At 32.5% G+C, this 11,602-nt stretch overlaps 2 protein-coding genes across 2 annotated transcripts; both read right to left on the reverse strand.

The window, feature by feature from the left end:
* Positions 1-745: 745 nt before the first annotated feature.
* LOC131179399 (BURP domain protein RD22-like) lies at positions 746-1,729 on the reverse strand. Its single transcript, XM_058146231.1, has 2 exons — positions 1,696-1,729; positions 746-1,539 (listed from the first exon to the last, which is right to left on the reverse strand). Exons 1-2 carry the CDS (start codon positions 1,727-1,729, stop codon positions 782-784), a joined length of 792 nt encoding a protein of 263 aa, XP_058002214.1. The 3' UTR covers positions 746-781.
* A 4,852-nt stretch (positions 1,730-6,581) lies between these two features.
* On the reverse strand, positions 6,582-7,538 carry LOC131179400 (BURP domain protein RD22-like). Its single transcript, XM_058146232.1, has 2 exons — positions 7,505-7,538; positions 6,582-7,375 (listed from the first exon to the last, which is right to left on the reverse strand). Exons 1-2 carry the CDS (start codon positions 7,536-7,538, stop codon positions 6,618-6,620), a joined length of 792 nt encoding a protein of 263 aa, XP_058002215.1. The 3' UTR covers positions 6,582-6,617.
* Between the last annotated feature and the right edge of the window lie 4,064 nt (positions 7,539-11,602).

The raw sequence follows: 11,602 nt of genomic DNA on the forward strand, positions 1-11,602 counted from the left end.
AATACTTTGCCAAATTTGAATTTTATATATTGAGTGTTAATTTTCTAAACCCTAATATAAAAATATATATTTTATACTTCTATTTATAAATTTTGAAATATTATATTTTAAAAAATATATAATTTAAATATTTTAAAGAATTATTAAAATTTTACAATATAAATATTACAAAATATTATATCCATTACAAATTAAATATATTGAACTAAATAGAATTGGACATGTTTAGTAGCATTTGGGGTTATGATAATCAGATTTGGGTAGGATATAGATAGTTTAGAAAGAATTTTAATCTAATTTAAAATGAGTTTAAGTATTTAAATTATTAATCGGGTTTAGATTTATGCCAGTAGGGTGATTCTGTAAGTACCTTATCAATTATCATTATTAACTATGGCAATTGGTAGTAGAAAGTAGTGAACGTAGTGGTGGCAAATGGTAGTTGATGGTAGTGGTGATGAGGATAGTAACTAATAGTTGATGACAACAGCGGCAATGACAATAGTTGCTGATGGTGGTTTTCAAGTAGTGATAGTGGTGGCTACTGCTTATGGTTGGTAATTATAATCAAATTATAGCAATGAAAAAATAAATCAAAATAAGTAATACAATTGCATACATTTTTATATATAAAAATAATTACATTAATTAAAGTGTAATAGGTTGCATAATATAATTATCAATCTATTACATTAAATTATTATTATATAAGTAAACAAAATAATGGAAGAAGATATGCATTCCATTATTATAATTTCGATTACATCTTACTAAACATAATCTAGTTGGGTACCCAAACAATGGTATCACAATTAAGGAAGTGACAAACTGGAGGTCCTCCAGGCTTAACCTTCAGGATCTGGAAGGCAATGTGCTTGGGGTTCCAAGCTGATGTATCTGCGTGGCAAACTGCAATGGCTTTAGCTTTGGAGCCATCAACGCCTTCCAGTGGAATCGTGTAAGCCTTTGTGGCATTGATTGTATGACAGTAAAATACAGCATATGCATATCTCTGCTTGTGGCACACTATTTGTTTATCTCCAATCATTTTGATTCCCTTTAAAATAGTATACTCCTGTTCTCTATTCTCCTTTTCTGCCTCATTCGCAAGCGCCTGAACTTTCTTCCCAAACTTTGTAATGACAAAATCAACTAGTGATTCTAAAGAGGTAGCACAATATTTATTTTCTCCCCTAATATTTGGTGCCTCACAGTCTTCAATTGTTCGTTTTGCAAATTGAGCTTCCTTTGACGAAGGTTTTATTGAAAAATATTTGAGAATTTGTGGTAACATATTGCTTGAAAATGGTATGGTTTCAGCAATTTTTCTTGGCAAGAAATTGGAGGTTTTGTTTGATTTAGTAAAATTAAGGGTCATGATTTTGTGAGGAAGGAGATCATCATATAAGAAGAATATGGTGGTTTTACTTGGTATGAAAACTTTATTAGATTTTCTCAATTCTGGCCAATATGCAGTTCCATACCTGTTCTCGTAAGATCCCCCATCCCCAGTGGAGGTTGAAATTCCATTCTTGAATTCTTAGATTAAGCGACAATTTAATTAGTATTTGATTGAAGCAAAATAATAATAATAATAATAATAATAATAATAATAATAATAATAATAAAGCAACTTGCAATGGATTGTTTGTCACTAATACGACGATTGAAAAAGAAAGAGAAAATGAAACTAACCAGGCTGTAAAAGGTCTTGTAGAGCTTTGGGCATGGAAGTGTTTGGTAACATGGACTTCCAATACACCTCTGCAGGTAAAGAAGCATTGCTTCCTCTTAGAGCAAGCTGCCAAACTTACATTAATTAGTTTCTATATATATATATATATATATATATATATATATATAAGCACAGTTATTTTTTTAAAGATAATTAAGCATATATAGAAGAGAATTTAGCACTTACACAGAATAAAACATAGATGGAAAGAAGATGAAACTCCATAGGAACTCCAAATGATATCTACTGAAAATTTGGAGCGTTTAACAATAAGAAAATTATGTGCAATGAGTGTGAGAATATTAATTTATGCACAAACCAGAAACAAGGCTAGCTGGAATAACAAGGACAGCACTCAATAATCTAATACCCAAGACAAAGGACAAATGAAGTCCTCCGCCGAAAAAGACTCTAGCTATCTATCTTGGACTGACTTAAAGATTTTTCTCTACCAAAGGATGCTATTTTAGACTCGGATTTTTTTTTTTTTGACCTTATGTAGATGGAGTGGCGGCTGTCCAACTAAATTTATGTGGGTGCGATGGAGTCAATATTTTATGTGGAGAGCGTGAAATTACCCATCAATCTCTATTTTACATAAATCTCTCATGACTTGATAAGCTTGTCTTTGGATAACAAACTAAATTTGCAAAAATTTTAATGGGATGGAGCTGCCTGTTAATGTAACATGTAAATTAATTTTCAAATATAATTTGTCTCGAATTTTTGCTTCTTTTCAAGCCTTTTGTTAGAATTATGACTCAAAATCTTAGTGGGATTTGGAGAGACATTTTCCTAATTTGAGTGGGGGAAATATTCTTTAATAGGATAGAGGAATATTTTCTATATAAAGTAGAACTCTTATTTTAGTGTTATTCCTAAATTGAGTGGGACTCATAATCGGATTAGGATTGAAGGAATTAACACTATAAATAGGAGAATGGTGAAAAAGGGTTATTTGGCTTTCAGCTCATGGAGTGAGGCTGTCGCCCATTGTAGAGAGGGCTTTGCCAATTACTGAGGATTTGGCTCTGCCCATTGATGAGGGACACTTGCCCATTGCATTGGAGAGAGATTTCGGCCTAAGGTGGAGTAAGGACATAGAATTCAAAAGGAAAAAATTCTTGTCCATTAATGAGAGGGCTCTTACCCATATAGTTGAAGGCATCCTTTGTGGTATAGTTTTGTAATAGTAAATATATTGGGTTATGTCTAAAGGAGACTGAGGGGGACTAACTAATATATTTACTATGAGCAGTTATGTAGTATGGGTTCTCTTGGGTATAATTGGGTTTATGGGTAGTATAGCTTTGAGCTTGTAATGATGATTTATTACTATTGATTGTGAAAGACGGCATGCCCATGTATGTAGCCCTATGTTGAGAGGGTGAACCACGTAAATATTGGTGTTTTGTGTGTTTTCTTTGTTTCTTTGTAGTTTATACGCCGTGGTGTATAACAAATTGGTGTCAGAGCACGGGGATGATCTTGGTGAATTTAATTGAAGGTGGAGCTATTGTGACATGTAGAAAGTTGTAGATGCAATAATAGTGATGGTGGAGAGTTGAAATTGAGGTTGAGCTCTTGATGCAAAATCAAGAAAGTTGATGATGCGAAAATTTTTTGAAGAAAGAAGCAAGTTACACCCAAGATGAAGATTGAAGAATAGAGATTTGAAGGATTCAAGCTCAAGCATGGAGATTTGATGATTTGATGACACCTAAGAATTTGAGGTATGCAATGGTTGATGGATTTTGAGTCAAGGTGGAGATTGTTAGAATTATAACTCAAAATCTTAGTGGAATTTAGAGAGACCTTTTCCTAATTTGAGTGAGAGAATGTAACGCCCTCACTTTAGGTAGTTCGTACATTCTACTATTTCAGTGACTAATATCTGTTTGGACAGCCAGGATATCTAAAACTACACTCAAACTAGAGTGAAGAGTCATAAATTGATTGAATCAAGACTAAGAAAAATTAAGAAAAAATAAAAGAAACGAAATGCCAATAGGTTAAACGAGCTGGGATTTCGGCGATGGATGACCTTACTGGGAAATGATAATGAGTTCAGTGTAACTCTAAATTCAAGCCAAACCCTATGAGACCCTTAATGAAGACTTAATTAAGGGAATTTCTATGAAGTGATAAGGCAAAGAAATGAAAGAAAATAAGCAAAAAGCAAAGAAAGATAAGGCATTATCGGGTATTATGAAAAAGACAGACATAAACCTGGAAAGAGCCAAATTTGGTCAATTAAATTTGAAAGTCTAATATTGACAAAAATGAGAGAAATTAATTTAATGAAGCTAGATTAATTTAATTAATTCAGATTATGAAAATTAAAAATAATTATTGAAAAGTCAAATTGTAATTATTATAAACTTCAAAATAATTACAAAATTGACATTTCTATTTATTTACAAATATGCAATTGAATATTAAATTAATATATATCAATAATTGATCAAATTTTCTGCCATCTTCTTCCTTGTTCCTGTCCATATGCTCTCTCCCCACTTTCTCTCAAAATTCCTTCCTTCCACCATTGATACACCATCATCCAAGCTCACAAATACTTACCTACCTTCATAAATTTTATTGGAAACTTAGAGAAACCTTCATATCCATCCTTGAAGGGAAGAAAACACATCAAAATCTCAAGCAAGAATTCTACCAATAATTGGTTCTGTAACACCCTAGGCAAATCCCACATCGACAAAACACGGGAGAGATGCTGGGTTTATAAGTTGATGGTTCATAACCCCTAGTGACGCGTTTTAAAACCGTGAGGGCTTTGGCCCAGAGCGGACAATATCACTAGTGGGCCGGGCCGTTACATTTGTGGTATCAGAGCCGCTCCGTGTGCAACCTTGAACGATGGTGGGGCAAACCTCAGCGAGGACGCTGAGTCCCATAAGGGGGGTGGATTGTAACACCCTAGGCAAATTCCACAACGACAAAACACGGGAGAGATGCTGGGTTTATAAGTTGATGGTTCATAACCCTAGTGACGCGTTTTAAAACCGTGAGGGCTTTGGCCCAGAGCGGACAATATCACTAGTGGGCTGGGCCATTACAGGTTCTATAAGGGAAAGTGGAGTTTTGATTGAAGTGAAGGTTGATTTAGGCTAAGGAGAGCTTGAAGACAAGGTTAGTGCTAACAATCCCTATCAATTTTGAAGTTTTAAGAATTTAAGTTAGGGTTTTGATAAAAAAAAATTAGGGTTTTGTGAATTGATGCTTAATTGACTTTGTTGAGACCATTGTTGACTATTAGAAGTGCCATGAATGTCAATTGAAGTTGATGTTGGGAGTGCAAATTTTCCATGTAGGATTTCTAGATCTTGAGTCCAGTATGGTTTTTAGGCTATAAGTAGAGTTTTGTTGCTCCAATTGATGTGAGGTCAATTGGAGATGAAACCTACGACAATTTGCTACATTTTTCATGAAGAGACTATGCCCAAAAACTGACCTTAACATGACCTAAAAATTACTTGAATTCGGGTAACCCTAATCTGGACCGATTGTGCTTTGTTGGTCTTATTTTCATCCAACTTCACTTAATCTTTATCAATTTTATTTGGGGTTTTTCTATATGGCTTAAGTGTGGTTCTAGACATTCTAGTCGTCTGGACAGACACTAGTCACCAAAACAGTAGAATGTACGGATTACTTAATATGGGGGTGTTACAAAATATCCACACTTGATGAAGTCCAACATTGATCAACATTCAAAATCTTTTTTTGTTTCCCATTAAAACCGCACTTAATATGGGATATAATATATTTCATTAAATTTAATCAACGATGTAATATAATATAATTACTATTTTATTTTTATTTTTATTTTTTTTTTAAAAAATAATAATTTATTATTATTATTATTATTATTATTATTATTGTTGTTGTTGTTGTTATTGTTGTTGTTTGAATTTTTAATTTATTTATGATGGTAATATCATGAGAGTACTCGTGGCGAACGTAGCAACAGCACTTAAGAAAGTCAATAGATTAGGCATTTTCGGATATGAACCAATCTTTATGCACCATTATATTAGTTAGTATATTATTAAGTTTGGAACTAATTTGTTTTCAATATTTAATACTTTGCCAAATTTGAATTTTATATATTGAGTGTTAATTTTCCAAACCCTAATATAAAAATATATATTTTATACTTCTATTTATAAATTTTGAAATATTATATTTTAAAAAATATATAATTTAAATATTTTAAAGAATTATTAAAATTTTACAATATAAATATTACAAAATATTATATCCATTACAAATTAAATATATTGAACTAAATAGAATTGGACATGTTTAGTAGCATTTGGGGTTATGATAATCAGATTTGGGTAGGATATAGATAGTTTAGAAAGAATTTTAATCTAATTTAAAATGAGTTTAAGTATTTAAATTATTAATCGGGTTTAGATTTATGCCAGTAGGGTGATTCTGTAAGTACCTTATCAATTATCATTATTAACTATGGCAATTGGTAGTAGAAAGTAGTGAACGTAGTGGTGGCAAATGGTAGTTGATGGTAGTGGTGATGAGGATAGTAACTAATAGTTGATGACAACAGCGGCAATGACAATAGTTGCTGATGGTGGTTTTCAAGTAGTGATAGTGGTGGCTACTGCTTATGGTTGGTAATTATAATCAAATTATAGCAATGAAAAAATAAATCAAAATAAGTAATACAATTGCATACATTTTTATATATAAAAATAATTACATTAATTAAAGTGTAATAGGTTGCATAATATAATTATCAATCTATTACATTAAATTATTATTATATAAGTAAACAAAATAATGGAAGAAGATATGCATTCCATTATTATAATTTCGATTACATCTTACTAAACATAATCTAGTTGGGTACCCAAACAATGGTATCACAATTAAGGAAGTGACAAACTGGAGGTCCTCCAGGCTTAACCTTCAGGATCTGGAAGGCAATGTGCTTGGGGTTCCAAGCTGATGTATCTGCGTGGCAAACTGCAATGGCTTTAGCTTTGGAGCCATCAACGCCTTCCAGTGGAATCGTGTAAGCCTTTGTGGCATTGATTGTATGACAGTAAAATACAGCATATGCATATCTCTGCTTGTGGCACACTATTTGATTATCTCCAATCATTTTTATTCCCTTTAAAATAGTATACTCCTGTTCTCTATTCTCCTTTTCTGCCTCATTCGCAAGCGCCTGAACTTTCTTCCCAAACTTTGTAATGACAAAATCAACTAGTGATTCTAAAGTGGTAGCACAATATTTATTTTCTCCCCTAATATTTGGTGCCTCACAGTCTTCAATTGTTCGTTTTGCAAATTGAGCTTCCTTTGACGAAGGTTTTATTGAAAAATATTTGAGAATTTGTGGTAACATATTGCTTGAAAATGGTATGGTTTCAGCAATTTTTCTTGGCAAGAAATTGGAGGTTTTGTTTGATTTAGTAAAATTAAGGGTCATGATTTTGTGAGGAAGGAGATCATCATATAAGAAGAATATGGTGGTTTTACTTGGTATGAAAACTTTATTAGATTTTCTCAATTCTGGCCAATATGCAGTTCCATACCTGTTCTCGTTAGATCCCCCATCCCCAGTGGAGGTTGAAATTCCATTCTTGAATTCTTAGATTAAGCGACAATTTAATTAGTATTTGATTGAAGCAAAATAATAATAATAATAATAAAGCAACTTGTAATGGATTGTTTGTCACTAATACGACGATTGAAAAAGAAAGAGAAAATGAAACTAACCAGGCTGTAAAAGGTCTTGTAGAGCTTTGGGCATGGAAGTGTTTGGTAACATGGACTTCCAATACACCTCTGCAGGTAAAGAAGCATTGCTTCCTCTTAGAGCAAGCTGCCAAACTTACATTAATTAGTTTCTATATATATATATATATATATATATATATATATATATATATATATATAAGCACAGTTATTTTTTTAAAGATAATTAAGCATATATAGAAGAGAATTTAGCACTTACACAGAATAAAACATAGATGGAAAGAAGATGAAACTCCATAGGAACTCCAAATGATATCTACTGAAAATTTGGAGCGTTTAACAATAAGAAAATTATGTGCAATGAGTGTGAGAATATTAATTTATGCACAAACCAGAAACAAGGCTAGCTGGAATAACAAGGACAGCACTCAATAATCTAATACCCAAGACAAAGGACAAATGAAGTCCTCCGCCGAAAAAGACTCTAGCTATCTATCTTGGACTGACTTAAAGATTTTTCTCTACCAAAGGATGCTATTTTAGACTAGGATTTTTTTTTTTTTTGACCTTATGTAGATGGAGTGGCGGCTGTCCAACTAAATTTATGTGGGTGCGATGGAGTCAATATTTTATGTGGAGAGCGTGAAATTACCCATCAATCTCTATTTTACATAAATCTTTCATGACTTGATAAGCTTGTCTTTGGATAGCAAAGAAAATTTGCAAAAATTTTAATGGGATGGAGCTGCCTGTTAATGTAACATGTAAATTAATTTTCAAAGATAATTTGTCTCGAATTTTTGCTTCTTTTCAAGCCTTTTGTTAGAATTATGACTCAAAATCTTAGTGGGATTTGGAGAGACATTTTCCTAATTTGAGTGGGGGAAATATTCTTTAATAGGATAGAGGAATATTTTCTATATAAATTAGAACTATTATTTTAGTGTTATTCCTAAATTGAGTGGGACTCATAATCAGATTAGGATTGAGGGAATTAACACTATAAATAGGAAAATGGTGGAAAGGGTTATTTGGCTTTCAGCTCATGGAGTGAGGCTGTCGCCCATTGTAGAGAGGGCTTTGCCAATTACTGAGGATTTGGCTCTGCCCATTGATGAGGGACACTTGCCCATTGCATTGGAGAGAGGTTTCGGAATGGTCATTTGTGACCTAATTAAGTGTGTTAGAAATGTTTGAATCAAAGCCAAATTCGGATTGGGTATGCACTATGAACAAAAGTCAAATTTAAGGGACCAAAAATGAAATTTTACAAGTCCAATTGGTATGAGACCAATTGGGAATGAAAATAGGCACTAAATGACACAATTTTTATTTAGGAAGCATGCCCAAAAAGTGACTAAAACCTAGTGAACAAATTGACCAAAGTTGAGAAATCACAGTCTGCCTCTGCACAAACTGACCAAATGAATAGTATTTGTTCATTTGGTCATAACTCGAGTTAGGCAGGTCAAAATGACCTGAAATTTTACCAGTGGTTAGATGAGATATAGATCTAAAACTTTTATGAAGAACACAAAACCAAATTATGCCATTAACCCACTCAAATTACTGAGCAAAGTTGGTGACCTGAACCTGCAGAACTGCAGATTTACCATATGAACAGTAAAGTTTCAATGGCTATAACTCTTTCTAGAAAACTCCGATTTAGGTGATTCTTGAACCGATGGAAACCTAAGACATAGTAGAACATTTCATATGAAGAAAATTAGACCAAATTATGGACTTAACTTGATCAAATTGCTGAACGAATTTGGATCAATAAATCTGCAGAACCAAATTCTGCAGCATGAACAGTAACCGTAATTTGAGTATAACTTGAGCTACAAAACTCCAATTGGAGTGATTCAAAAAGAAGAATAAACTTAAGATAATAGGGAACATTTTCTATGAAGAAAGTTTTGCCAAATTCCGACAGTAAGAGGACCAATGAAACAGTGCAACTTAGGACCCCAAAACTGAAAATTTGCAATTTTGCCTAAAAGACCTAAGTTTTGAGAAAATGACTAAAACCAACAAGTTTGGTGACCAAAATGTGGTATGTGGGTGAAGTTGGAGTTCCCATACCTATTAAGCCTTATAAAGTCAACAATTTGACTTGAATAGTGTAGTGAATAGTAACCCAAAACACAAAATTGCAAGAACGTCGAGTTTAGCACGTTAGAGCTAGGTAAAAATGAAGCTAAATTTATTTTGGATTTATGTTAAGTTCTAGTACTGAAACATTGTGAAATTGTGTGTTTCAGTTGGAAAGAATACCGGGAAAGAACCCGAGGAACCGAGTCAAGGCCAAGAGGCGACTCGCTTGAGGTTTGTGCACAACTAACTCTTTTGTTATTTTTCAATTCCAAATTGATTTGAAATAAATTTATTGTATGATTTATGATTTTGTTGTATTGAGAATTTTAACTTATTGAATGAAATTGTATAATTTGAATATAAATTTTCTTATGCATTTAAGGATTTATTGCATTGTTTTGAGAATTGTAAATTTTAAGTTTGATGTGTTGCTAACCTTGAGCATGAATTTATGATGATTAAATATGTTGATTTGTAAATACTTTGTAAATAGAAATTGTTTTGAATATGATTTAAAATCACAGTTGACATGATAAAATATGTTGTGAATTCTTATTAGCTTGTCTAGTGAGATAACTCCTCCACTTGATGGGGCGATTTTTTTCCTCTCTGGCTTGCCAGTTGGGGAATGATGTGAATGAGTACTCATATATACTAGCTAGTCTTTGTTTCTCCCTTTTAGCCTCGGTTATTGGGAGAATGTGAAATGTCGTGGTGTACAACACGGCATCTATTTGAATTTTAGGTCATGGGTTCGACTGTGTGTATTGTTAGCAACGCCCTTTAAATTATGCATGATTTGATAAACTGTGATTGAAATAAATAATTTGTCAGTGATTCAAAAATTTTTGTATTGTTTCGGAATTTAAAAGAAATGTAACTAAATAGTTACTATTTGATCAAAATATTATTCAAATGAATAATTTGCATGAATGAAAATGTTGATTTCTGAAGGTCATGGATTTTGAAGAATTTAGAAATTTTAAAATTCTATTTGTTATGAATTGTTAAGCATAATTTGTATTAAGTTTTAAATTATTAGTTTGTGCACCACTGAGTTCACCACTCAGCGATAGCTTTGTATGCTGTCGCAGATATAGAGACTAGAGGAGCAGATTGAGTCTTGAGGACAGGGGAGCTACCTGCTAGAAGTTATCGGGTATAATTTATACCCTGACTGTAAATATTCATTTTGATATATGTATTGCACGTAATTGTATGGACATGTAAAATTAGTCTTGAGCAGCTTGTACAAAGTTTGTATAAAGTTGTAATAAATTTTAGTTTGGATTTTCTTAATGTAAATTTCTAGTATGATGAATATAAATTGTTTTGTCTCTAATGAAATATGAGTGAAACTATTTTATTTAATTTGAATGAAATGTATTGCTAGTATTTTGAGGATTATTAAAATTTGAACTTGAGAAATTGATTGAAATGATTGTGGAGTTGTTGAAATGGATTGAGTTTGATTGTGAAATTGAAGTAGTTGTTGAAAAAAAAATTTAGAAGTGCTTTTTACAGGTATTTAAAGAACTGGTTTCTCAAAATACAGACAGAACTCTGTCAAAATTTTTATAAAATTTGCGAAAAACTAAAATGGACCAAAAATATTAACTAGATTTACTTTTAATCAAATGTTTTAAATACCTATTAGAAAATGCTCACTACTTGTCAAAAGTAAGTAAATTGTTTTAAAATCCCTTGCAAGGTACTTAATGAGTTATCGATAGGTGAAGTTCGGTAGTTCATTAGGTATTCTACGGGATCATGTTATGCCTTATAGAGGAGTAAGGTGTGACACAAAAGCTTACCTTAATCCGGGTGACCTGCAGTCTGCAGAATGACCAAATGAACAGTTCATTTGGCCATAACTCAATGTAGAAAGGTCCAATTGACCTGAAATTTTACCAGCAACAAGCTGAGATATAGACCAACAACTTTCATGAAGGAACCTAACCCAAATTATGGTCAGAACCTATCCAACAAGTGAGTTGCAGTCACTCTTCACTGCACTGTAGA

Source organism: Hevea brasiliensis, chromosome 4 (genome assembly GCF_030052815.1).
Source record: "Hevea brasiliensis isolate MT/VB/25A 57/8 chromosome 4, ASM3005281v1, whole genome shotgun sequence".
Classification (NCBI taxonomy): Eukaryota; Viridiplantae; Streptophyta; class Magnoliopsida; order Malpighiales; family Euphorbiaceae; genus Hevea; species Hevea brasiliensis.

What these genes read in the sequence shown, in the direction of transcription:
- LOC131179399 (XM_058146231.1), bottom strand. Translation starts at nt 1,729, where the DNA reads ATGCCCAAAGCTCTACAAGACCTTTTACAGCCTG. An exon ending in ACAAGACCTTTTACAGCCTG is followed by an intron (nt 1,540 to 1,695) that starts GTTAGTTTCATT and finishes GCTTAATCTAAG; the next exon opens with AATTCAAGAATGGAATTTCA.
- LOC131179400 (XM_058146232.1), bottom strand. Translation starts at nt 7,538, where the DNA reads ATGCCCAAAGCTCTACAAGACCTTTTACAGCCTG. An exon ending in ACAAGACCTTTTACAGCCTG is followed by an intron (nt 7,376 to 7,504) that starts GTTAGTTTCATT and finishes GCTTAATCTAAG; the next exon opens with AATTCAAGAATGGAATTTCA.